At 47.0% G+C, this 27,162-nt stretch overlaps 2 protein-coding genes across 2 annotated transcripts in view; one reads left to right on the forward strand and one right to left on the reverse strand.

Moving 5' to 3' along the window:
* The window catches only part of mdga2a (MAM domain containing glycosylphosphatidylinositol anchor 2a), an 89,754-nt gene extending 76,430 nt beyond the window's left edge, over positions 1-13,324 (forward strand). The window contains exons 14-17 of the mRNA XM_079262764.1: positions 10,772-10,939; positions 11,025-11,155; positions 11,509-11,608; positions 12,672-13,324. Of these exons, the coding sequence (XP_079118890.1) occupies positions 10,772-10,939; positions 11,025-11,155; positions 11,509-11,608; positions 12,672-12,754 (482 nt within the window). The 3' untranslated portion in view covers positions 12,755-13,324. The remainder of the gene's footprint in view (positions 1-10,771; positions 10,940-11,024; positions 11,156-11,508; positions 11,609-12,671) is intronic.
* Positions 13,325-25,228: 11,904 nt separating this feature from the next.
* On the reverse strand, positions 25,229-26,290 carry hikeshi (heat shock protein nuclear import factor hikeshi). The gene has a single exon (XM_079262192.1). The coding sequence runs from the start codon at positions 26,150-26,152 to the stop codon at positions 25,559-25,561; it is 594 nt and encodes a 197-aa protein (XP_079118318.1). The 5' UTR covers positions 26,153-26,290; the 3' UTR covers positions 25,229-25,558.
* Between the last annotated feature and the right edge of the window lie 872 nt (positions 26,291-27,162).

Consider the following 27,162-nt stretch of genomic DNA (forward strand, 5'->3'; position numbering starts at 1 on the left):
GTCTCTGGTCTGGACTCTGCTCTGGACTCTGGACTCTGTTCTGGACTCTGGTCTCTGGTCTGGACTCTGGACTCTGGACTCTGGTCTGGACTCTGGACTCTGGTCTGGACTCTGGTCTCTGGCCTGGACTCTGGACTCTGGACTCTGGTCTGGACTCTGGTCTCTGGCCTGGACTCTGGACTCTGGACTCTGGTCTGACTCTGGTCTGAACTCTGGACTCTGGTCTGGACTCTGGTCTCTGGTCTCTGGTCTGGATTCTGGTCTCTGGACTCTGGTCTGGACTCTGGTCTCTGGACTCTGGTCTGGACTCTGGTCTCTGGTCTGGATTCTGGTCTCTGGACTCTGGTCTGGACTCTGGTCTCTGGACTCTGGTCTGGACTCTGGTCTGGACTCTGGTCTCTGGTCTCTGGTCTGGACTCTGGACTCTGGAATCTGCTCTGGACTCTGGAATCTGGTCTGGACTCTGGTCTCTGGCCTGGACTCTGGACTCTGGTCTGGACTCTGGTCTCTGGTCTGGATTCTGGTCTCTGGACTCTGGTCTGGACTCTGCTCTGGACTCTGGATTCTGGACTCTGGTCTGGACTCTGGACTCTGGACTCTGGTCTGGACTCTGGTCTCTGGTCTGGACTCTGCTCTGGACTCTGGAATCTGCTCTGGATTCTGGTCTCTGGTCTGGACTCTGCTCTGGACTCTGGACTCTGGACTCTGTTCTGGACTCTGGTCTCTGGTCTGGACTCTGGACTCTGGACTCTGGACTCTGGTCTGGACTCTGGACTCTGGTCTGGACTCTGGTCTCTGGCCTGGACTCTGGACTCTGGACTCTGGTCTGGACTCTGGTCTCTGGCCTGGTCTCTGGTCTGGATTCTGGTCTCTGGACTCTGGTCTGGACTCTGGTCTCTGGACTCTGGACTCTGGTCTGGACTCTGGACTCTGGACTCTGGTCTGGACTCTGGTCTGGACTCTGGACTCTGGACTCTGGTCTGGACTCTGGTCTCTGGTCTGGACCCTGCTCTGGACTCTGGAATCTGCTCTGGATGCTGGTCTCTGGTCTGGACTCTGCTCTGGACTCTGGATTCTGGACTCTGGTCTGGACTCTGGTCTCTGGTCTGGACTCTGGACTCTGGTCTGGACTCTGGTCTCTGGTCTCTGGTCTGGATTCTGGTCTCTGGACTCTGGTCTGGACTCTGGTCTCTGGACTCTGGTCTGGACTCTGGTCTCTGGTCTGGATTCTGGTCTCTGGACTCTGGTCTGGACTCTGGTCTCTGGACTCTGGTCTGGACTCTGGTCTGGACTCTGGTCTCTGGTCTCTGGTCTGGACTCTGGACTCTGGAATCTGCTCTGGACTCTGGAATCTGGTCTGGACTCTGGTCTCTGGCCTGGACTCTGGACTCTGGTCTGGACTCTGGTCTCTGGTCTGGATTCTGGTCTCTGGACTCTGGTCTGGACTCTGCTCTGGACTCTGGATTCTGGACTCTGGTCTGGACTCTGGACTCTGGACTCTGGTCTGGACTCTGGTCTCTGGTCTGGACTCTGCTCTGGACTCTGGAATCTGCTCTGGATTCTGGTCTCTGGTCTGGACTCTGCTCTGGACTCTGGACTCTGGACTCTGTTCTGGACTCTGGTCTCTGGTCTGGACTCTGGACTCTGGACTCTGGACTCTGGTCTGGACTCTGGACTCTGGTCTGGACTCTGGTCTCTGGCCTGGACTCTGGACTCTGGACTCTGGTCTGGACTCTGGTCTCTGGCCTGGTCTCTGGTCTGGATTCTGGTCTCTGGACTCTGGTCTGGACTCTGGTCTCTGGACTCTGGACTCTGGTCTGGACTCTGGACTCTGGACTCTGGTCTGGACTCTGGTCTGGACTCTGGACTCTGGACTCTGGTCTGGACTCTGGTCTCTGGTCTGGACCCTGCTCTGGACTCTGGAATCTGCTCTGGATGCTGGTCTCTGGTCTGGACTCTGCTCTGGACTCTGGATTCTGGACTCTGGTCTGGACTCTGGTCTCTGGTCTGGACTCTGGACTCTGGAATCTGCTCTGGACTCTGGAATCTGGTCTGGACTCTGGTCTCTGGCCTGGACTCTGGACTCTGGACTCTGGTCTGGACTCTGGTCTCTGGTCTGGATTCTGGATTCTGGTCTCTGGACTCTGGTCTGGACTCTGGTCACTGGACTCTGGTCTGGACTCTGGACTCTGGTCTGGACTATGGACTCTGGACTCTGGACTCTGGTCTGGACTCTGGTCTGAATTCTGGACTCTGGTCTGGACTCTGGTCTGGACTCTGGACTCTGGTCTGGACTTTGGTCTGGACTCTGGACTCTGGACTCTGGCCTGGACTCTGGTCTCTGGACTCTGGACTCTGGTCTGGACTCTGGTCTCTGGTCTGGATTCTGGTCTCTGGACTCTGGTCTGGACTCTGGTCTCTGGACTCTGGTCTGGACTCTGGACTCTGGTCTGGATTCTGGTCTCTGGACTCTGGTCTGGACTCTGGTCTCTGGACTCTGGTCTGGACTCTGGTCTCTGGTCTGGGTTCTGGTCTCTGGACTCTGGTCTGGACTCTGGTCTGGACTCTGGTCTCTGGTCTGGATTCTGGTCTGTGGACTCTGGTCTGGACTCTGGTCTGGACTCTGGACTCTGGTCTGGACTCTGGTCTCTGGACTCTGGTCTGGACTCTGGTCTCTGGTCTGGATTCTGGTCTCTGGACTCTGGTCTGGACTCTGGTCTCTGGACTCTGGTCTGGACTCTGGTCTCTGGTCTGGATTCTGGACTCTGGACTCTGGTCTGGACTCTGGACTCTGGTCTGGACTCTGGTCTGGACTCTGGACTCTGGTCTGGATTCTGGACTCTGGACTCTGGTCTGGACTCTGGTCTGAACTCTGGACTCTGGTCTGGACTCTGGACTCTGGACTCTGGTCTGGATTCTGGTCTGGATTCTGGTCCCTGGACTCTGGTCTGGACTCTGGTCTGGACTCAGGACTCTGGACTCTTGTCTGGACTCTGGTCTGGATTCTGGTCTCTGGACTCTGGTCTGGACTCTGGACTCTGGTCTGGACTCTGGACTCTGGTCTGGATTCTGGTCTCTGGACTCTGGTCTGGACTCTGGTCTGGACTCTGGACTCTGGTCTGGACTCTGGACTCTGGACTCTGGTCTGGACTCTGGTCTGGACTCTGGACTCTGGTCTGGATTCTGGTCTCTGGACTCTGGTCTGGACTCTGGACTCTGGTCTGGACTCTGGACTCTGGACTCTGGTCTGGACTCTGGTCTGGACTCTGGACTCTGGTCTGGATTCTGGTCTCTGGACTCTGGTCTGGACTCTGGACTCTGGTCTGGACTCTGGACTCTGGTCTGGACTCTGGACTCTGGCCTGTCTTCGTGTCTCACCAGGCAAATGAAAAGATCATCTGCGATGGCGCTGCGTCATTCTTCTTATAAAAATGAAATTTATTCCTTGAAATAAATCTCAGAATAGTTGTGATCTCCAAGTCGTTCCTTCGCACCAGTCAGCCTGGAATCACTGATTATTTACATTTTTAACGAACGCAGAGAGCCATTCTGTTTTTATCCTCTTCTACGTTCGTTGGACGCTTCAGTCGTTCCATCCACAACTTCTTCTCTTTTTACAGGCCTTTTTTTTGTTTCCCTCCTCTTCCAGAGAGATACCCACCTTCTATCCATGGACGTGTGTATTATAAATACCAAAACGGAATCTATGAAATGCACTTTATTTATCACTGGCATTTTCCACATAATCAGGACCAGAAAGATCTGCTTTAAATGCCATTATTGCTTCAGGCGTCTTCTCTCTAACCAAGTTATCTGTCCTCCTGGTTCTTAGAGCAAAGCTCCAACAATGCAGAGACAGGAAAACGATCGCTCACCAGTAAGCCACTTTTCATCTTCCCATCAGCTGAACTTTCAACACAATGTTAAAATCCTGTTAAACCAATCACACCTTGTCATTGTGACTTTCATATATCTCAGAAATAATATTGTTAAATTTAATAAGGTGGGATCCTGGGGTTCAATAGACACAACTAATCAATGTATTTTTTATCTCTCAACATTAGTCGCGATTGTTAAACATTCCATCAATAGCCTGATTCATATTTTCAATCAGTTTACATTTAAGAAGGCTCCTCGCCAGCAGTGCAACGCCACCTCCCCTTTTAGAGCCTAGTGCCAGTTTTGTGCCATCTTCTGGCCAGCCTCTTGTTTGGTAACGTGTGATGTGTTTGCTGAGAAATGCACATCATCTTGGGACATGTGGTTATTTTCATACGTTCTCTCTGTAAATTCCAAAACCTTTCGATCACCTGTAGCTGAAGGTATCGGCAGTTTTTTTTACTGTGAGTGGATGCTCTGGCTTCCTTGTCTGTCCAGGTGGTGGTCTGATGAGCCTATTATACTCCATCCTAGTTCGGATCTATGTGTGAAAAGTTTTGTCCCTGTTGTGTTTTCAAAATAATGGAAACACCTGCTCAGAAAGGTGTGTGTGTGTGTTGATCTTGTAAGTTGCAGAATTTTGGCTTCCCAACGGCCTTGGGCCGGTGCAAACCCCCCCAGAACAGAAGAAGAGATGTTGATAGACGCTCTGTCCCTCTTCTCATCCACCCCCAGTCCCCTCCCACATGGCTTGCCGCCTCCCTGGACTTTGTGTGTCTTTGTCTGAGTATGTGCTTCAGTGTACAAGATTTTTTTCTCTGTCTCTTCAGGCTGCGTCATCTAGTGGCACGGCCCGGAGTTACATGACCTTTTTTCCCTCGACCCCCATGATCCCATGTATCTCTGTTCTCATCTGTTCTAAGGCGGCGCCGGTAAAACTGGCTGCGTGGCCTGAGCTTTAGCTTGGTTCTGGATTCTTTTTTTGTCATTAAGGTTACATGTCTGTATGTCTAACCTTGGACGAGCTGGCTTGAACCTTGAATTTCCCCTCAGGGATGAATAAAGTATCTTTGATGTGATTTGATTTGATTTCCTTATGAACCTGGGTCCCAAGAGGAACTGAGTGCTGGTGACACTGCAAGTAGTCCAGCAGAAACTGGTCAGGCGATGATGTAGTTATAAAAGGAATTTATTACAAGGTTCAAGATGAGAGTAGAGTTTAGAGATGCGTTGTCGATGCGTTGTAGAGTGGAGTCTCCCCTCACCCGCTTCCAGCCATGTGCATGTGCGCACTTCTTTGTAGCTTGGTCAATGCCTTGAATGCACGTTTAATTAACATGTCCAGAAGGATGACAAGAAAAACCACACTTCCCAGGACTAAGAGCCAATGCTGATAGGACCCCTACATCACAGTCTTGAAGGGGTGGTAGTTTCTGAGGTGAGGCTACAGAAATTCTGTTTCTGTCGTTGGAAGGTAAGACTTGTCCACCGGTATAAAGTAACGACTAGAGACCGGCTGTAGTTGGATGTAGCTCTCAGAATGGAGTCCTCGAACTTGTAGACTATGAATGCTCTTGCTCGATATGATTGTGTCATGCACAATGTGTTGGGCATCCACAGTTTTTCCAAGTACAGATGTGGAGTCGCTGTGTGTCCAGTATTGCATATGTGAGTATTTCTCTGTGTGGTTCTCGTACTGAAGGCACAAAGATGGGACAATATTTGAAGCAGCAGAAGCCTGTTGTGTTGATGTATGGGACATGACCTTGTGTATATCCTGGCTTGCACATTCTGCTGTGGAAGCAGAGACATCTGTTGTTGCTTCCTGTCTTAATGCAGCCAGGTTGGATGAAAGCAGTTGCGCGTGTTAAACATGTGTCACCTCTTACAATCCTTGGTCATGTGACCTTTTCTCGAGCATCCGAAGCAGAGCAGATTTTCATGGATTAATGTCCTTTCATCGTCAGCACTCTTTGCTTTAAAGGTTGGACACCTTGTGATGCCAGGAGCTTCACTTTTACCAACAGAGCAAGGTGATTCTGGTTTACTGCTGTTCGTTTCTCGTTTCTCCTGAGTGAAACTCTTTGATTGTGTTTTTCTGTGGAAGGTTTTAGCTCTCTTTTAAGCTCAATCTTCTGCTGGTCTGAAATTTATCAACAGTGGAGAGGCAAAGGGTTACAGGCTCTTTGTGCCTTTTTGCTCAGAAATTCTGCAAAGCATGCAACATCTGGAGAGCTGCCAGATGTGTCAAGTTCATCCACAACTCTTTGACTCAATTTGCACACAATCCATTCTGGCATTTTTTTTTAGCATCTTGTGATTTTCTTCACAATCATTAAGGATAGCGAGTCGCTTCAGTGCACCCTTGTAGAAAGCCATCAAACTCTCATACTGTTAGTGGTTCGTTAGTGCTGATCTTTTTAAGAGGACACATGTTCCCACTTGGTGGGTGGGGTTTTATGTTGACAATGACATCTACCTATCTGCAAACCTTAAAGCGTCACCACTAAACGTGGTGGTTCAGGGACTGGCAAGCAGTTCATACTGTGCTAAACGGGTAAGTGTCATTTCAGGAACTGCTTGGCAAGGTTGGAAGGAAGCAGCATCTGTATTTAACTGCATATACACTGCTCAAAAAACTAAAGGGAACACTAAAGTAACACGTTGTAGATCTGAATGAATGAAATATTTTTCTTAAATACTTTGTTCTTTCCATAGTTGAATGTGCTGACAACAAAATCACACAAAAATGATCAATGAAAATCCTATCAACCCATGGAGGTCTGGATTTGGAGTTCTACTCCAAATGAAAGTGGAAAAACACACTACAGGGTGATCCAACTTTGATGTAATGTCCTTTAAATAAGTCAGAATGAGGCTCAGTAGTGTGTGTGGCCTCCGCGTGCCTGTATGACCTCCCTACAACATCTGGGCATGCTCCTGATGAGGCGGTGGATGTTCTCCTGAGGTATCTCCTCCCAGACCTGGACTAAAGCATTTGCCAACTCCTGGACAGTCTGTGGTGCAACTTGGCGTTGGTGGATGGAGCGAGACATGATGTCCCAGATGTGCTCAATTGGATTCAGGTCTGGGGAACGGGCGGGCCAGTCCATAACATCAATGTCTTCGTGTTGCAGGAACTGCTGACACACTCCAGCCACATGAGGTCTAGTATTGTCTTGCATTAGGAGGAACCCAGGGCCAACCGCACCAGCATATGGTCCCACAAGGGGTCTGAGGATCTCGTCTCGGTACCTAATGGCAGTCAGGCTACCTCTGGCAAGCACATGGAGGGCTGTGCGGCCCTCCAAAGAAATGCCCCACCACACCATTACTGACCCACTGCCAAACCGGTCCTGCTGGAGGATGTTGCAGGCAGCAGAACGTTCTCCACAGCGTCTCCAGACTCTGTCACATCTGTCACATGTGCTCAGTGTGAACCTGCTTCCATCTGTGAAGAGCACAGGACACCAATGGGGAATTTGCCAATCTTGGTGTTCTCTGGCAAATGCCAAACGTCCTGCATGGTGTTGGGCTTGAAGCAAAACCCCCACCTATGGACGTCGGGCCCTCATACCACCCTCATGGAGTCTGTTTCTGTTGGAGCAGACACATGCACATTTGTGGCCTGCTGGAGCTCATTTTACCTCCTTCTTTGTGCAAGGAGGAACAGGAGGAGCACTGCCAGAGCGTGCTCCTCCTGTTCCTCCTTGCACAAAGACTGAGGTAGCGGTCCTGCTGCTGGGTTGTTGCCCTCCCACGGCCTCCTCCACGTCTCCTGATGTACTGTATGTCTCCTGGTAGCGCCTCCATGCTCTGGACACTACGCTGACAGACACAGCAAACCTTCTTGCCACAGCCGGCATTGATGTGCCATCCTGGATGAGCTGCACTACCTGAGCCACTTGTGTGGGTTGTAGACTCCGTCTCATGCTACCACTACAGTGAAAGCACCGCCAGCATTCAGACCAAAACATCAGCCAGAAAGCATCGGAACTGAGAAGTGGTCTGTGGTCACCACCTGCAGAACCACTCCATTATTGGGTGTGTCTTGCCAGTTGCCTATAATTTCCACCTGTTGTCTATTCCATTTGCACAACAGCATGTGGAACTGATTGTCAATCAGTGTTGCTTCCTAAGTGGACAGTTCCATTTCATATTTCTGGTTTACTTGGAGTTACATCGTGTTGTTTAAGTGTTCCTTTTATTTATTTTAAGCAGTGTAATTCTGTTGTAAATCTTTTGTTTTTATTTGCTCAACACAAACTGCCGCTGAGGCAACCACTTTGGCCGCCTGTAACTGCTGCAGTTTTGCTCTCCTGCTCCAGCTGTTGTTGCATTTCCACTTCCTTTTTAAGTTTCCATTCATTTTCGAATATGTGCACAACTAAAACTTAGCTGTGCAAGATGTGCATGGAAGCAGAGTCAGCTGACTGGGAACAGGTTGGTAGCTGGATCTCCAATGACATGTAATGAGCTTCCCTGCAGGGATGGAAAGTCTGTTGCAATCAACAGAGTTTTCACTGTAGCAGCCACTTAGATTGACCACATGAAGTGCAGAGAGCTTCGACTGGTGCAGCTTTACTGATACATCATTTCTTCCTACTTCCTACTTCCTTCTGCTTTCATGAACACTAAGTTTGAGCTCTGCCTGCTAGTATTTTGTCTTCCACACGCGCATCTCGCAGTGGCAGCTTTTACACACGACATACAAATAATACAAAAAAACAGAAGGGAACCACAGTTACATTTCTTCTCAATTTCAATACAGAATGCAACAAGTAAATAATTTGTTTGATTTTTTTTTTACCAACTCAACAGCAACAAGACCTGCTGTTTTCATCTGGAGTGGGAATCTTATAAATACCATAACAAGATAGTCACATAACAGGAAGTAGTAACATACCAGGAAGTAGTAACATAACAGGAAGTAGTCACCATAACAGGAAGTAGTACCATAATAGGAAGTAGTCACATAACAGGAAGTAGTCACATAACAGGAAGTAGTAACATACCAGGAAGTGGTAACATAACAGGAAGTAGTAACATAACAGGAAGTAGTCACCATAACAGGAAGTAGTAACATACCAGGAAGTAGTAACATAACAGGAAGTAGTCACCATAACAAGAGTAGTCACATAACAGGAGTAGTCACATAACAGGAAGTAGTAACATAACAGGAAGTAGTCACATAACAGGAAGTGGTAACATACCAGGAAGTAGTAACATAACAGGAAGTAGTAACATAACAGGAAGTAGTCACCATAACAGGAGTAGTCACATAACAGGAAGTAGTCACATAACAGGAAGTAGTCACATAACAAGAGTAGTCACCATCACAGGAAGTAGTAACATACCAGGAAGTAGTAACATAATAGGAAGTAGTAACAGTTTATTTTGTAATAGTTTTGTTTTTTGTACCCAGGGACATTCTAAATATAATTTGTATGATTAAATTCAGGACAGTTTCTACAAATAACTAATAAACCTGAATCTTCTGCATCAGCCTGGTTGTGGTTCTGCGTCCCTAGCAGAAGCTGCATCTACAACTAACAGCCTCAGGGTTTCATTCCTAGTCACCTCTGTTTTCCAGGTAAAACCTCGGTATCTAAAGAAGTCCAGATCCAGAACTGAGACGTAGGATCAGACGGTGGGGCAGTCAGGGAGTAGCTTTTGGTCCAGAACAGCTGTGAGAAAAGGAGGAGAGAGCAGAGCATCATCCTGAGCTAAACTGGCTCAGAAATTAGCTTTGTGGCTCTGTCCATGCTTTCATCAGTCTGTCACTCCGTCACATCACACAGGATTTTTACAACAGCCAGTCCTCACCTTCATCCCAGCCTTTCCTCCCCACTGGACCTGTCCGCAGCAAACCCATACCTGATCAAGTATGAGTCGATTGTTGGTTAAATGGCACTGCAGGGGCCAAAGCGGTGAGTTGTTGATCTGAAGAGGTGGTGGAAGCTGGCAGGCCCTTCCCACAGCTGTAATGGACAGACTGTCTGCAGCCATGTTTGAGGAGAACACAGCCTGAGATGGACAAATGCATGGATTGTCATGAAGATAAAATCCCATCATTTCTCAATTATGTAGGAAAAGGTCCTGTCCGGGTAAGCAGCAGAAAACACAGTGATGAGTATTTAAGCATGTTCGCTCTTGTTTTTCTGCCTTGTTATATCAAGCTGGCATGAAGGGCAGCACTGAACTGCCAGACAATTCTAGGCCAACTTTGTCACGTTCCTCAATGTGTTCTTCATCTCGTACTACACCATTCATCACCAGGTGTTTTTGGGCCGTTTGCCTTCGGGCTTTTAGTATAGTATTTGTGTGATGTTGTCTGAGGACATGTCCTGCATCGCTGCATGATGACACTTCCCATGCGTTCCTGTTTGCATTTTCAAGAAGCTTTTCATTGGAGATGGTTTCTGGTCAGGGAAGTCTCAGCCTGGTCTTTGTGCCAGAGTGTATTGAGCTCCAAACATTTTTTTAACATTTTGAAAGCATTTCTGACCTTTTGCTTTCGTTGCCTGGCAACAACTGAACTGATAGTGTTACTTGGAGCATCAGTAGACAGTAAAGGCTAAATATACACCACTACAAAAAGCAATGTGTAAAGTTTCTGCATCAGTAAGATGGGTTTAAATATCTGAGCAAACAGCCTATTATCCAGAGTTGTTTGACAGCGACATACCGAAGGCTACACAATCATTTAGTAACAAGGTCTGCACCTTCTACCGCTTTACTTTCACTGCTTTGCCTGACTTCCCTAGCTACCCATATAGCCTGATATCCAGATGTGGCACTGGAAACTTGAGTCTGTACCTGCAGGTATTTCAGGTACTCTTCGTTGAAGCCTTCTGTCCAGCCTCTGACCTCAGCTTGTTGTGTCTTCTAGGCTTCTACATGTACATCGAGGCATCAAGGCCACGGCTGGAGGGGGACAAGGCCCGTCTGCTGTCCCCCACATTCAACAGGAACTCCAAGAGTTCCTCCTCTTCGTCATTCAGCTACAATCCAACCTACTGCTTCGCCTTCTACTACCACATGTACGGGAAACACATCGGTAAGAAATACGATGCTGCCTGTTGCAGATAAAGTTAAAATGAGGAAAGTAAATTCCCTGATTGTGTTGTTGGTTTGTCTTGTAGGAGCTTTGAACGTTTTCTTGCGTCAGAAAGGTCAAAAGGTGACGGACACCTTAGTCTGGAATCTAGTTGGTAACCAAGGTGACGAGTGGCAACAGGCCAGGATCAATATTAACCCAACCACAGCCTTTCAGGTACAGGAAATCTTCACCTGCTGCTGGAATGATTACTTATACTTTCCCTCTATGATCTTTAAGCTTTACTTTGTCCATTTGCATTATCCAGTTAAAAATCCAGATAAGAACCATTTAAACATTTCACAGATGATTGGTTGTCTTTCTTTTTCTGTGTTAGGTTAGCTGCGTTTAGATTCCCATAAATGTGTGGAAGTTTACTGTGTCTCCATCTGGACAATGGTGGTCCAGCCCACCAGTAACCCATAAAAACAGCAACTGGAAATGAAAATAATCAGATGTGTTACTTATTGATTACTGTTTTGTTCTGAGAGACATTTAGAAACTGTGCTTCCTGTCTCCTTTTTCTGTAGATGGTGATGGAGGGAGTCAGAGGCTCTGGTGTTGAAGGAGATATAGCAGTCGATGATGTCGCCATTGAGGAGGGTGAATGTAAAGACCCTCCGCCCAACAGTGAGCACCGTCACAGTTTGGTTAGGCAGCAAAATACAAAGACAGTGTTGCTCTTTCTGCCATGTTTTACTCTAACAAAGACATGTTGGCAAGCTGCTTTTATGAAATGTGTGATTTCCTTTATAAAGCCTTAGTTTGACACTAATCCCTCATAATCCACACAACGAAGCAAAAAAAGAAAAAACTCCACAGGATCCAGTTGAATAGTTTACTTTAAGCTTTGACAACAATTTGTTCAGTAGTTCCTCAAAGTATGAAAAACAAAACAAAAAATGAAATTAGAAGAAATAAAACGAGAGAATAAGGTAAAAAAAAACCGTGCGGCTCTCCTCCATACTTGCCTGACTGTCTGCACCGGTGATCACTCACCCACTAATACGCCATATTACCACCGTAGAGTCACAGCATCCTCTCGCAACTTACAAGCCATTCTTACATTAACTTAACAAAGCAGGAACAGGTTATCTCCTTTTTGAATCACATGAAATGACATGCATCTTCAATATAATGAAAACAAACACAAAATCTTTACATTCATAACTAAGTTCTTCATTTTGCTTTCTCCATTTATTAAAGATGCCATAAACTAATCCTCCAAAACACCTTCATAACTGCTGCATGTGGAACAGCCTTGTTTATTTTACACCACTAACTCTCCCAGTATCATAGATTCAGTCTGGGAAGGAGGCATTCAGCTTGCAGTCAGATTTAATGACAGATTTACCTGCTTTAACACCCTTTTTAACTCTGCGTTAAACATTGTTTGTAAATTAGCGTTTGGCAACATGACTTGTAATATTTTACCAACCATGTGGGTCGTGTTCTTAAACCTAACCATGAAGTTTTTACTGGTTAACCAAATTATGTCCTTTTGTTTCTTGAATAAAAATATATAGTTTGTAGATAACTAAACCAGGAAAGTGATTTTCCTGAATCAGTTACACAACTTTGAGCTGTGAAAGTGATTAGAAGTTAAACAACAGTGAAAAAGCTGCTGCTGCGACATAACTTTATGGATATAAAATATTTAACATGTGTTTTTCTTTCTTTTTGTCTCACACAGATCTCAGGTTGTTCGCCTCATCCTTAACACCCTCAACATGGCAACTTTGCATTAGCCTGGTTGTGATTGGCTGGCAGAGGTGACCACCCCCAAACCTCCTATCCTTCATCCCCCACCTTCCACCTGCCTACCCCACAGGAGGCCGTGACCTTTGGCTCCTCTGGTGCCCAAATCTCGCCATTCCAATACATTCCATGGCTGCAGAGCAGGTTAAGTTCAGCAGTGAGGGTTGAGCTATGGATTGCAGTTCACCCGGGTGGCCAACAGATGTCGCTGTGGGTCCCAATCAGCTACATGGTCCTCCAAGTGGAAAAGAAAAGGGGACAAATGCAGAGTCAGAGGAGGTGACTGGAGGTCTGGGGCTACAGGGGCACGTGGGCTCTCACGTTGGTAAGAATAGTTGTTTAGAGAGGACTGTCGAAGCCGAGGGTCAGTTTGTTTGGATCCATGACTAAATGCTGCTAAGACCACATGTTTACTGATCCACGTTTAAAATAAACAGTGTTTACAGAAGGGCATTAAACAGGGATTCAGATGGCTCACCGCGACGGGACCTCAGGATCCAGGTGAAGTCTCCAGACTGCTGCAGTCTGGACTCTGGTCTGGACTCTGGTCTGGTCTCTGGTCCGGTCTCTGGTCCGGTCTCTGGTCTGGACTCTGGTCTAGACTCTGGTCCGGTCTCTGGTCCGGACTCTGGTCTAGACTCTGGTCCGGTCTCTGGTCCGGTCTCTGGTCCGGACTCTGGTCCGGTCTCTGGTCTGGACTCTGGTCTAGACTCTGGTCCGGTCTCTGGTCCGGACTCTGGTCCGGTCTCTGGTCTGGACTCTGGTCTAGACTCTGGTCCGGTCTCTGGTCTGGACTCTGGTCCGGACTCTGGTCTGGACTCTGGTCTGGACTCTGGACAACTATCATGTGACTGATGGGAACCAGTACAGACTGGAAACGAGTATGAAGCTGTGTAACTGGTGTGATGCGTCCCCGACACCAACTGTCCCGTACGGCTCTTCGAGTCGCTCCCACGAGGCTCCTGCAGCGTTTCAGCGTCTCCCTGCTCCAACACACCTGGCCTGCCTCCACTTCCTGTGGGCCAGGTGTGTTGCAGCAGAGCGACACGTCCAGGTGACCCGGAATGGCCTCCGTCTGAGCTGCTCCTCCAGCAGAGAGGAGTCATCACCTTCCTCACCTACCTCCATCACCTCCCCCACCCGCCTCCCCTGCCTCCCTCACCTCCCCCACCTCCGCAGATCAGCTGAACCGCTGATGGACCGAGGCTTTTTAAAGAATCTATTTTCCATCCTCGTCTGGACTTGTGTCTGAGGGAGAGGAGTCCGCCCTCCGCCATGACATCAAAGTGCCTTCAGACTCAGAGGAACAGAGCTGCGAAGGACCACTATAATCACGGAACGCCGCTCCGTCTTCGTGGTCGGACGGAAAGCAGCCGAGAAACAAGCAGACGTCCAGCAGGCGCAGAGACGAAGCCTTTCCTCTGTCGGAAGGACTGGACGGTCTACGAGGCCAGAGTCTGGATTTTATTCATTCAAAGACTAAAAGAAGGAAAATCAGGGATTCTCTGAGAATCTGTGACTGGACACGACAGCAAAAGGACCATTTCCAGAGTCTCAGAAGCATGTTGGACACCTTCAGTCCCCTCGCACCACGAGGCGGCTGAGGAGAACCGGAATGTAGAATGGAATCTGAAGGAATCCGTCTTGGCTCTTCCTTACTAGGCAGGACTTATTTCAGTAATCTTTCCTTTTCTTTTAAGATTTATGTCAGAAAACCGGGACATGTTGAAAAAGGTTCCTGAGTTTAATGTGGGCCACGCTGCCAAAACTTCTCTTTTACAAGTTTAGGGTGAAACCAGTTTTTGAGAAGCACAAAAAATTTAGCAAACATGGAAATAAAGAAAGGAATTCATCAACAGCTAAATGAAAAACCCACTTCCAGGTTCCACGTTTCCATGGTTACACAGAGCAGGGAAGTGGAGACATGAGCGGAGCTCAGAAACAGTCACTCTGCTCCCGGGAAGCTCGGCTGCTCCCTCCTCATGCCTCCACAGATGCTGTTTCAGTTGAGATTATCTTTCTTCTCCATGTTTCTCCATCATGAGCTGGAGACCCATCCTGCTTTTCCACTTCCAGGTTGCTTTGCGGCAGTTCCCCACGCTTCAGACCAGGCTGGTCACGTGCTTCTTCCACATTTCATGGTTCTGTTTCCATCATGGCGGTTTGGATACGTGCACTACTGTACGTGTTTCTGCTGCGGTGGAGGCATTCATGGAAGTTACAACATAAAACATACAATCCCAACCTAAAACAAAGGGCCTCAACGTAAACCGCAGAGAAAACAGAATCAAATCTCATCTTTTCTTCCCAGCTGAAGATAAGAAACATGTCTGATCATGAAACGAGACGTTTGATCATTTCATGGAAAATATGAATCAGAAGCAGCAACACGTCTGTAAAAAGTCGTTCCAGGATGATGTTTAGCATCGTTAGCGTCTCCACGAAGTTCTGTAAACATCTGGAAGTGAGGAGAGCAGCTGCTGGAATGTCGTCCTGTTCTGGTCTGATTCAGGATTCCAGCTGCTCTACTGGACCTTGTTGCTGGTTTCTGCTTCCATGATGCTCCAGATGTTTGTACTGGTTAAAACATCTGGACTGCAGCAGACCAGTTCTCCTGTTCCACCATCAGGATGTGGTTCAGCGTGGTCCCGCTGGACCAGTTCTTCTGTTCCACCATCAGGATGTGGTTCAGAGTGGTCCTGCTGGACCAGTTCTCCTGTTCCACCATCAGGATGTGGTTCAGCGTGGTCCTGCTGGACCAGTTCTCCTGTTCCACCATCAGGATGTGGTTCAGCGTGGTCCTGCTGGACCAGTTCTCCTGTTCCACCATCAGGATGTGGTTCAGCGTGGTCCTGCTGGACCAGTTCTCCTGTTCCACCATCAGGATGTGGTTCAGCGTGGTCCTGCTGGACCAGTTCTCCTGTTCCACCATCAGGATGTGGTTCAGCGTGGTCCTGCTGGACCAGTTCTCCTGTTCCACCATCAGGATGTGGTTCAGCGTGGTCCTGCTGGACCAGTTCTCCTGTTCCACCATCAGGATGTGGTTCAGCGTGGTCCTGCTGGACCAGTTCTCCTGTTCCACCATCAGGATGTGGTTCAGCGTGGTCCTGCTGGACCAGTTCTCCTGTTCCACCATCAGGATGTGGTTCAGCGTGGTCCTGCTGGACCAGTTCTCCTGTTCCACCATCAGGATGTGGTTCAGCGTGGTCCTGCTGGACCAGTTCTCCTGTTCCACCATCAGGATGTGGTTCAGCGTGGTCCCGCTGGACCAGTTCTCCTGTTCCACCATCAGGATGTGGTTCAGCGTGGTCCCGCTGGACCAGTTCTCCTGTTCCACCATCAGGATGTGGTTCAGCGTGGTCCCGCTGGACCAGTTCTCCTGTTCCACCATCAGGATGTGGTTCAGCGTGGTCCCGCTGGACCAGTTCTCCTGTTCCACCATCAGGATGTGGTTCAGCGTGGTCCCGCTGGACCAGTTCTCCTGTTCCACCATCAGGATGTGGTTCAGCGTGGTCCCGCTGGACCAGTTCTCCTGTTCCACCATCAGGATGTGGTTCAGCGTGGTCCTGCTGGACCAGTTCTCCAGCCTTTTGTTGCTCCTGTTCCGTTTCATCATCGCTTGCTGTTTGACCGTACTGGGAAGAAAATACGACCTGATGGGATGTGGAATCACAGAATTCTAGTTTTATTTTCATTTTCAACTATTTTGGATTTTAGGTTGTAAAACTTTTAATTCAAATTCTAACTTTATCGGATTTTCAGTTTCATTTTATTAAACAACTTTATTTTTCTTGTGTTCCTTTGACGTTGTTCGTAGTTGAATGAATTATTGTTGTGGTGAGTAAATGTTCTGATGGAGCGATGGACCGGTGACCCGTCCAGGGTGTACTCTGATGGCAGCTGCATAGGCTCCGCCCCCTCGCCACCCTGATATGACAAAGATGGTGAAGAAAACAGACAGATGGAGAATTATTCAGATTTTATTTCTTAAATATTTTGTCTTGAAATTTGGGTTGGTTTTTTTTTTCTTCATTTTGTTCAGTAAAACATTTGTGGTTCAGCAGAATTTGATTATTATATTAAACTTCTAGATTTTGTTTTGTATTTTAAAAGTTTTATTAAAATTATAGTTGCTGATATATTTTCATGCTGGTGGTCTTGTTATTTCCTTTCTAAAGTTGCAGATGAATGTTACATTAAGGTTTAAAGGACACCGCTGCGGAGTGAATCCGGAACAAACGCCGCCTGGATTTGGATTGATTCACTCAGTGTAACATTGTTTTTAAGGCTTTGATGAGAAAATCTCGCACTTATCCTAAAGAGAACTTATTTGATTTATCAAAAGAAAGCACGAGAATCTTTTGAAATCCCTTAATTATGCTGCTATAAGTTTAGACTGCTGAGGGACATTTCCTGATACACTGAGCTTCTTTCTTTTTCTCTTTATCTCTCTTTTATTGAAATCAGCAGAAATCCCGAGATAAGTAGCTGAAACTGGATGAAGATTATTCTAGTCTGAACTCTGGATCAGCTGCAGGTGCTTCAGAAAACATGACAGCCAGGATTTTAAAGCCCATTTCTCTCCCTGCATTACTTTGGGATGAAGCTGCAGAGCCCCAGACTTCCTGCTGCAGGTTCAGGTAACATCCAGGACGTTGATGTGGTCACACAGAAACCCCATGAGCTGTTTTCCATCCAACCAAACAAGCTCTGTATGGTCAGAGTTCAGATGCAGAAGATAGCAGGTTACCGGGTTTTTCTGTCTTTCAGAGCTTCATTCTGACAGTGTTGTCCAGGGGAGACATGTCCAGAGGAAAACTGAACCTGAAACTCCACCATAGGTTCTACTGATGACTGGTGGAAGACATGAACAAACTGGGATCTGTGATTTGAACCAGTAAATTATCTTTCAGTCCCAACAGAAGCCTTCTGGCTGGAATCAGCATTATTCATTCATATGTGAATGTCCTTTTTCTGACGATAGCAGAAGAAAACAGATGTGTGTCTCTGCTGTGATCAGCTCTGAACCTTCACCGAAATATAGCAGATTTTTCCTGGATGTCATTTCGTTAGTAACGAAGCTCAGAAAGTGATGATCGTGCTGGGCCAAACCAAGCCATGACTGTATTTCTGGAGAGAAACCTGATCCTGCGTGTTGTTATCGAGTAATGGAAAGTAATGAGTGGTTCTGCTTTAGAGGAGGAACTTTCAAAGCTATGGGACATTACTGTCTTACTTTTGTGTTCATATTGAATTATCTGAGAGATTGGGTGAACAACTGAACGTTTACCATGAGGTTGGTTTTTAACTGGACAGTCGTGGGAAGTTTATTATAGGAACATATGCTGTCTGTCCAAAAACAGGAGTCTTCTATTTGACAATTCCTGTAGGGTGACTCATCTTTCAACCACAACAAGTTCCTGAACCTCAACTGATGCACGATCAGCTCCTCATTTCTTCTACAAGCATGTGGAAAGACGTGAAAAAAATGTTCGTCTTGGACTCTCCCATCATCATTACAAGGTCTTGGAGAAAAATAATGCAACACTGTCATCCATCCATCCATTCTGCCGCTTATCCGGTCGGGTCACGGGGGCAGCAGCCTAAGCAGGGAAGCCTAGAGTTCCATGCTTCGTCCTTGGTCTTCCCCGGGGTCTCCTCCCAGAGGGATGTGCCTGGAACACCTCACCAGGGAGGTCCAGGATGCATCCTGACCAGATGCCCGAGCCACCTCAACTGGTTCCTCTCGATGCGGAGGAGCAGCGGCTCTACTCTGATCTCCTCCCGGATGACCGAGCTCCTCACCCTATTTCTAAGGGAGAGCCCGGCCATCCTGCGGAGGAAACTCATTTCAGTTGCCTGTATGCGAGATCTCGTTCTTTCGGTCACGACCCACCGCTCATGACCATAGGTGAGGGTAGGAACGTAGATCGACTGGTAAATCGAGAGCTTCGCCTTCTGGCTCAGCTCCTTCTTCACCACGACAGACCGGCATCAGGACCTCCTTATCTGCAAAAAGCACGACCAAATCCTGAGGCTACCAAACCAGCTTTCCTCAAGACCTGCACCTAGAAATTCTGTCCATAAAAGTTATGAATAGAGTCGGTGATAAAGGGCAGCCTTGATAAAGCCAATCCAACCCTCACCGGAAACGAATCTGACTTACTGCCGGCAATGCGAACCAAGCTCTGACTCCTGTCGTACAGGGACCGGACAGCCAAAGTTCAACTCACACTAGACATCAAACAAACTATTCACATGACCCCTCTTTTTTAGGTCTGCCACCCAGCATGCAACAGGTGAGGGTCCCACGTTTACTTCCTGCAGTTTGCTCCACTGCCTAAAATGAAAAATAATCAGGGGTAAGTTTCACTGGGTTCAGTTTACAATGAGAACATAATAAAACAATACATAAACAGAATGTTCATAAAGGCCACTACTGGACAGTCCTTCCAATCCAAATTAAATTCCGCCCTCTGGAGTAGGTCAAAGTGGATTGATGATACAGATTAACTGGTCCTGGCAAAACAGCAGTCTGGCACTAAATCTGCAATGAGGGGAGCATGGTTAACAGTTTTGACATCAACTGTCAAAAATACTTGAGGGACTAACCCTCCTACATTTCCAGTTTGAGTTACCTTGCTCTCTTTCAGGCCCTGATTAAAACAAAGGAGACCGCCGGAACAGTCGGCTGACAAATGGCTCCACTATATAACCAGGATTACTTCCCTTTTCAACATGGGGTTACACACATACATCAGCCAGGATAAAATCAGAACATAAATTTGCAATTTATTACTCCAAGAAGTCTTACCACAGCGTCCACCCGAATCCAAACAAACAATACTAATTGCCCTCACCTGTTCTTATAAAGAGGCAGGAGGCTGACTCCTCCCTAAAGAGGGCAGTGCTTATCACCATGCCTATCAACCCTCACACATGCATTCCCTTATGTCAACCAGATGGCAAAACAGGTTGCCAAGAAGCTCTGGGATGTTGAGTCGATCTCAGCGAGTCGGAAGGCATCGACATCTTGCCTGGCTGCTCCGCCAAGTCCTTCTACCTGACTGTACCCCTTTGCTACATACCTAGCTTTATAGGTCTCATTCCCTTTATCATCTTCTTTTAGGGCATAAACCCACCTTCCCCCCACTGTCTGTCTACCCTCTGGTAACTCTACGAGTGAGAAGGTGTTGTTTTCTTTAAATGAAGCCATTTCTGCTTTCATTGCCTTCTTCCACTTGTCAGATATCGGTGATGCCATAGCCTCAGTATAGGTCTGTGGCAGCCCAACTGTAGCTCGGTAGCAATAGTCAATAGTTATCTTATTGCTCTGCACTGCACATTCATAGTCCTCCAAGTATTTTGGTTTCTGTCTGACTCTGCCTGTACTTCGAGTAGTCTGCGTGTCAGTGGTCAACTCTGTCTCACTGTCCGCGTTTGAGTCTAACTCATTGTTTGAGTCCTTTTGTTCTGTCTGTTCAGTCAGTGGTTGACTAGTTTGACTTGGTATAGCTACCCACTCTGAGTAGTGGTCCTCCTGTTGATCCGCATCTGTCTGTGTATGACTCTCAGTCACGTTCTTTGTAATGAAGTGGACCAGTCTGTGTTTTTGGACCTTGTTTGTCTCTGAAAAATAAACCATATAAGCCGGTGAATGCCGGTCATAACCAACAAAGACTCCCTTTTTGGCTTTTGGGTTTAGCTTTTTCTTATTCTGCTCATATACAAAACACTCTGAACCAAACTTTTTCATTTTTGACAAATCTGGTCTTTCTCCAGTGAAAAGGAAATAGGGTGTCTCTCCTGTTCTCTTACAGTAGCACCTGTTTCTTATGACCACAGCTGTTCTGGCTGCATAAGGCCACAACTCCTTGGGTAAACCAGACTCAACAAGCATACATCGAACCATTTCAAAGAGTGTACGCCAGTTCCTCTCCGCTGTCCCATTTTGATGGGGGGAGTAGGGCGCTGACCTCTCATGTTTTATAGCACTGTCTCTTAGCAGTGACTGGTATTCTTCTGACACAAACTCAGTACCGTTGTCTGATCTCAAACGTTTCACTTTACCATAAGGTGCTGTGTCAGCCAGGAACTGCTTTGTAGCCTCAACTGCTTTGTTTTTATTCCTGAGGAAATACACATACATAGCACCAGAGAAATCATCAGTAAAAGTGATAGCATATTTGTACCCGTCAAATGACACAGGGGAGATAGGCCCACTTAAGTCTGTATGAACCAGCTCTAATGGTTCTTTGGCCCTTACATCACTTTGCCGATTTCTACTTTGGGTAAATTTTCCCTGTATACAGGTTTCGCATTGAGTAGGTCTACATGCCTTATCTTTAATTTTCATACCATCAACAACTGTTTCAAGTTTTGCAAGATCACCATAGTTGCAATGACCCATTATCTCATGCCACGTTTTCATATCACAAGTAGCATTACATGAATCCTCACTGTCAACATTTTTCCCTGTTACAGTGTTCAGATAGTACAGTCTGTCTTTTACCTCCATTTTACATGTCGTGCCGTCTGGAAGGATCATTTTGTTGTTGTCCTTCTCAAAGTTGAACCTTGCTCCTTTCGAAGTTGCTGCCTCCACAGAGAGAATGTTCTGTGGGTACCCTGGAATCAGGAGGGCGTCTGTGAGCTTAACTCTCACCATCCTGCCGTCGCCGTCAGTCAACTTCATCTGGGCGTCTCCTTTCCTGAGGACGCTGCCAGTGATCCGGGTCCCGTCCGCCAGCTGCATGATGTGGTTCTTGGGCCGGAATGTGTTGTCAAACCTGATGAAGGCTCCCTCGTCGGTCACGATGTGGGCAGAGGCACCGCTGTCCACAAGTAGACCTTGCTGCTGCTTGCCATGGGGTTGCCATTCAGTCACCTGGAGCACAAATGTCTCTTCTTCATCCTTCGCGGGTTTATGTCGTTCTTTCTTGCGGGAAATGCTTTGTCCAGTGTCAGTAATGGTGGCCACCTTGTTATTGTTGTTTTGTGCACTGAACGCTCTCCGCTGTATTTTCTTGTCTTTACTTCTACAGTCTTTTGCTTTATGTCCCACTTTCTCACAAATAAAACATTCCCCATTGAAGTATTTCTTCTCCTTTTCTTTGTACTTTGGCTTGGTCGTCTTGAAGTTAGCGGCCATTACTTCATCTGTCCGGGGCCTGCTGCGGTAGCGCAGTGTGCATTCGAAACTTCTCAGCCTCGCCTTGAACTCGTTGAAGGTTAGCACCTCCTTCGTCTGAGTTACATGCACAGAAAATGGGTTGTATTCGTCGGTCAGACCTTTAAGCACCATCGCCACGAGGAGTGCATCACTGAGGGTCTCCTTAGCTCTGTTTAATGCGGCCACTATCTTCTCAACACGGGCTAGATAGTCCGCTAGCTTTTCCCCATCAGCCATTAGCACATTAGTTAGCTCTGTGTACAGCCCGACGATTCGCGGCTTTTCTTCTGACTCAAAATGGCGTCTCAATATGTCTAGGCTTTTCTTGCCGTCATCCGGTGCTTCATAGAGAATTAGCGTTAGCGTTTGGTCATCCAAGCAACCACACAGTTCTGCGTACGCCAGCTCATTTCTCCTAGCGATCTCCACAGCATCTTGTGCATTTGCTCCCATTGCTAACTCAGTTCCCAAGATAGCGTCTTTGAGGCCTATGGTTTTCAAGTACGCTAAAAACCTTGCCTCCCAAATGTGGTAGCGAGCTTCGTCTCCGTCGAACCTCAGCGGCAATCCCCTTCCGTGCATCGCTGTGCTCGGGACACGCCTGGGCCCATAACCTGTTGAGTCGATCTCAGCGAGTCGGAAGGCATCGACATCTTGCCTGGCTGCTCCGCTGTCTGTAGACATCTTTCAATGTGTACTAGTAGCAGCAAACATATGACACAGGAGACATGCTTTCTTTGTGCTGGATACCACCCGCCATCTGCTCTCCGTCACCACACACCACTGTACTCTTCACTTGCCACGAGAAGAGGGAGAAGAGAGAGAGAGTTCGGGGAGGCTCCGCCTTTATTTATGTACCCGAACCTGGTAACAATCCGCTGCACAAACTAGTGCCCACAAATACAATGCTGTGGCAAACATCGCTCTAACATGGGATAATGTGTTCTGTGTTTATGGTTTCCCGGAAAGAGTACATTCTGACCAAGGCACAAACTTTGAGAGCAACCTTATTTCGGAGCTTCTCCGGCTGGCAGATATTGCAAAATCCCACACAACAGCTTACCATCCAATGGGAAATGGGGTAACTGAGCGTTTCAACCGCACCTTAGGCTGCATGTTGCGTACCCTTCCTCCTAAGGAGAAACAACGATGGCCTGAACAAATCCAGTCCCTCACCATTCCCTACAATGCTACCATTCATGAGACAACTGGTTACACACCCTTCTTCCTCATGTTTGGGCGTGTCCCTAGACTCCCTGTGGACATTATGTTCAAACAAGTTCTGGGTGACCCCAAAGTTGCTGACTATGACTCATGCTAAGTCCCTCTTGTCATCACTGAAGAGTGCTATGGATGTTGCTCAGAGACACGTTTTATCTGAGGGGGGCAGTGATGTGTGGCGTAACAGGCGTCACTTATAGCTAGGGGAATTAGGAGGCCCGATCACCCTCTTGCTTCTCCAAACCATGTACATGAGGTGACTTTTCAGTTGACTATGGAGACTTGGTCTTTATTTTTACTTGTGCCAGTGTGAACCAGTATTGGACGTGTCCTCTTTGATTTACTGTGGGAAATCTCATCAGAATATTGGTGAATTTCACGAGGGGTGAATGTAACAATGTAACAAGATTCTTTTATGTTTGGTATTCCACCAAATCCTGATCTAAACCAGGAAATCTCCACTCTGTTAATGCTCAGATTGTCTTCAACAAATTGTCTATGCTCCAGTTTTAATACTGGTACTGCTCCAGACCATCTTGGCTCCAGATAAACCAGCTGGTAAAAACCATTATTCAGTCTGTTTCTTATATATGCATCAAATAAAAAAACTACTAAAACTGTAACTGGATTAAATTACATACGATTCCTTTTATAAATTTAATCTTCTGTTTTATTCAGCCGTCTTGTTGTCAATCAACGACCGAACTCATTTCCGTTCTGCTTCTACAAGCTGTAATTCAGGAAATGTAACGATTGTTTGTGCTCTTGTTGTGCAATAAAGTTTAAAGAAAAAAAAACATTTGTCCTCTAGCGTAAACATTTGCTTTAAAACGCTCTACACTCACAGCAAGGCTGAATAAAACTCTGGAGTTCCTGCACTGGACAAATCTGTAAAAGAAGAGAAACCATGAAGAATCAACAAGAAGGACTTCGGTAGGATAAAAACAGAAGAAAATATGACGGAGCATAACTGCCTCTGGTATTGATCAGGTAATAATCAATGGTGGGTAATGAAGAGACCAAAGTGTGTTGCATGGATCCAGATATTATGAAGCCAGACAAGGTCCAACACCACTTGGGGACTTTTCCCTCTGACCACGAAGAAAAGCCTGCAGGTAACTGTAGAAATAAACACTGACCGTCACATAGTTCCATAAATTCCAAATAGAGCACTTGGCTCTCAGACTGCAGGTTTACTGGTGGTTCCCAGAGTCTCAAAGAGTACTATGGGAGGAAGGGCCTTTAGCTATCAGGCTCCTCTCTTATGGAACCAGCTCCCACCGTGGGTTCGGGAGGCAGACTCCCTCCACACCTTTAAGATGGAGCTGAAAACCTTCCTTTTCCATGATTCTTATAGTTAGGATATGAGCATCTCCTGAGTTGGAGTCTGCATGTACGGGACCCAACTGTCCAGGTTATGCTCATTGCTCTTATAGTTATGGGTAGTCTAGCCATCCATTACTTATGTAGCAATGGGGATGTTACCTGATGCTCTGAGAAGTCTCTCGCTCTATTTTTTCTAATATATTAATGTATAAATATATGCCGATATTGCCGTCTGTAACATATTTCTCCTTTTTTCCGCAGGTCTTCCTGAATAAGTGCAGTTGTACATGTTGATCTCTCTTTCCTGTCCTCTCCACCCCAACCAGTTGAGGCAGATGGCTGCCCTCCCTGAGCTGGGTTCTGTCGGAGGTTTTCTTCCTGTTAAAGGGGAGTTTTTTCCTTCCCACTGTCGCCTCGTGCAACTCAGGATGGGGGATTGGATCCAAATCATGACTCGATGCAATCAGTTGGTTTCTATTATAGGATATGTATGAATTGGCTTGAAATGATGTGGATGTAAAGTGTCCTGGGACAACATTGTTGTGCAGTGGCGCTATACAAATAAAGCTGAATTGAACTGAAGATGCAGCAGGATTTTCCTAAAGCAGCTTCATCTCAGAGAAATCTCGGCTCCCTTTGCAGATTCCTGGTTTAAAACGGTTCACCTGCAGAAGATGGGTCATAACACTGGCACTATAGTTAGGGCGGGGGGCATGGATATCCTTTGTGTCTGCACTGCAGACGTGCTTCTAGTAATGAAAAGACAACAAAGGTCACAAACATCGTTTAATAGCAAAAAGACAAAATAATCCATTAAACCATCTCCTACACCTGCTTATTCCATGCGGTGGTGCCTAGAAGCTTCTACATCACTTCACCTTCCTGGTTTTATCTGCAAACATCAGGAAAACTGGCTTTAGTCGCACATTTCCATTGATGCAGAATGTCAGCTGGGATCAGATCCTGGACTCCTGGTTCTGGTTCCTTGTGGGTTTCAGTTAATTTCTTCTGTGCAGGAAAACGTTTCGAAGTCCAGGAGGCCCAGTAGAGGGGAAGTTCTGCAGCAGCTGGAGCTCACACAGCTGCCTGGTGCTCCGGGAGCTTCAGTTTTTCCAGAAGTTCGGGTTCTGGGCCATCCTCCTCTGGAAGTTTTCATACCACTTGAGGATGCAGCTGGATGGGATGAAGGTCTCCGTGGGGTTCGGCGTCATCTGCGCCTGAGTCACGGCAAAGGACGAGGCGAAATTGTAGAGACTGTCCAGCATCTTCTGGGTGAAGAGCAGGAACGAGTCCACGGTGGACACGGCGGCACTGGTCACCGGGGTCTGCTGGGCCAGCTGCTCCAGAGGCTCCACCGACACCCCGACCTGAGCCACGGAGGGGGACGCGGAGGCCATCATCCCGAACGGGTGCGCCCCCCCCTCGCCGCTCTTCAGCCCGGAGATCTTAAAGATGGCGCTGGGCTTGTCGTTGCTGAGGAAGCCCAGCAGCTGCCACACCGGGCTGCCGCTCACCGGCTCCGGGAAGGAGAAGTACACCGCCCCGCCCGTCCCGGCCGGGAACGCCACGGTCCCCAGCATGAACACCACCACGTGGTTCACCTGGTCGCAGTCCGACAGGTGGAACACGAACTTGTCCTGGGCGACCGGAACCGCGTCGGTCTGCACGAGCCGCCCAGCCACCAAACACCCGAACATGGTCACTGGTCAGGCGCGAGCTTAGCCTGCTGACTCCGCGCACGGTCCGGCCCGGAACCGCGTGCACCAGACACCAGTCTGACCAGAACCGCGTCCACCAGACACCAGTCCGGCCCGGAACAAAACCTGCAACTAGAAACTTCCTATAAACATATCTACATAGAAGCCGCATCACCCTGCCCATGGCTGACGTCTGATCGCGCCGCCATCTTGGATGGGTCTCCACGCGCCTCCAATCCGTTTATCTGTGGGGTATAGGTCAAACCACAACAATAACTTCACCAAGTTTTATCTGATTTTTCTCCCAGTTTAGTTTGTTACAAATAGCAGAGATATTGTTATGATACAGATCACTGTAAAACATTAAAAACAGCATGCTTTAATGCTAAAATATTTTTATATTGCTATTTAACAAAGACATAAGGTAGCTACAGTATAAATAAATGTATAAATGAATTTGATACTTATATGTTTGATTGTTTATCAGTGCATTTGGATTTATCTATTTTTATCTGGTCAAATAATAAATTATTATTCAACTTTGTGAAATGTAATTCCACACGTCCTGCTTTCAATATTTTGCCGGTTATTGCAACCGTATGCTGAACAAAATACGGGAATAGTTGCAGGTTTCTCTTGACTACAGTTGACTCTTTCTTTTATTTGCATTTATTAATTTATCAATATAGATATACAGTTGTACAAAGTCTGAAAATAAAGTATTGTATCAAAACTGTGCAATTCAGAAGTTACCCAGAAAAACACTCGGAGAAAATAAACCTCCACCAAGGTCTTTAAAAGGTTCCTGGATCCAAATGGTGATCCGGATCACCACCAAAATTAAATCAGTTCTTCCTTTTCACGTTTCCAACAAGTCCTGAAAATTTCATGAAATCCATCCATAACTTTTTAAGTTATCTTGAACACAAACAGATAAAGCGGTAAAAACATATAGGAGTAAAATTTATCATTTGCATTTAGAAGATTATTCACTGTGTTAACATTATTTA

The sequence above is a fragment of the Telmatherina bonti genome (assembly GCF_933228915.1).
Source record: "Telmatherina bonti genome assembly, chromosome: 22".
Taxonomy (NCBI): Eukaryota; Metazoa; Chordata; class Actinopteri; order Atheriniformes; family Telmatherinidae; genus Telmatherina; species Telmatherina bonti.

Excerpts from the sequence above, each read along its gene's own strand:
- hikeshi (XM_079262192.1), bottom strand. The coding sequence starts at position 26,152 with ATGTTCGGGTGTTTGGTGGCTGGGCGGCTCGTGCAGACCGACGCGGTT.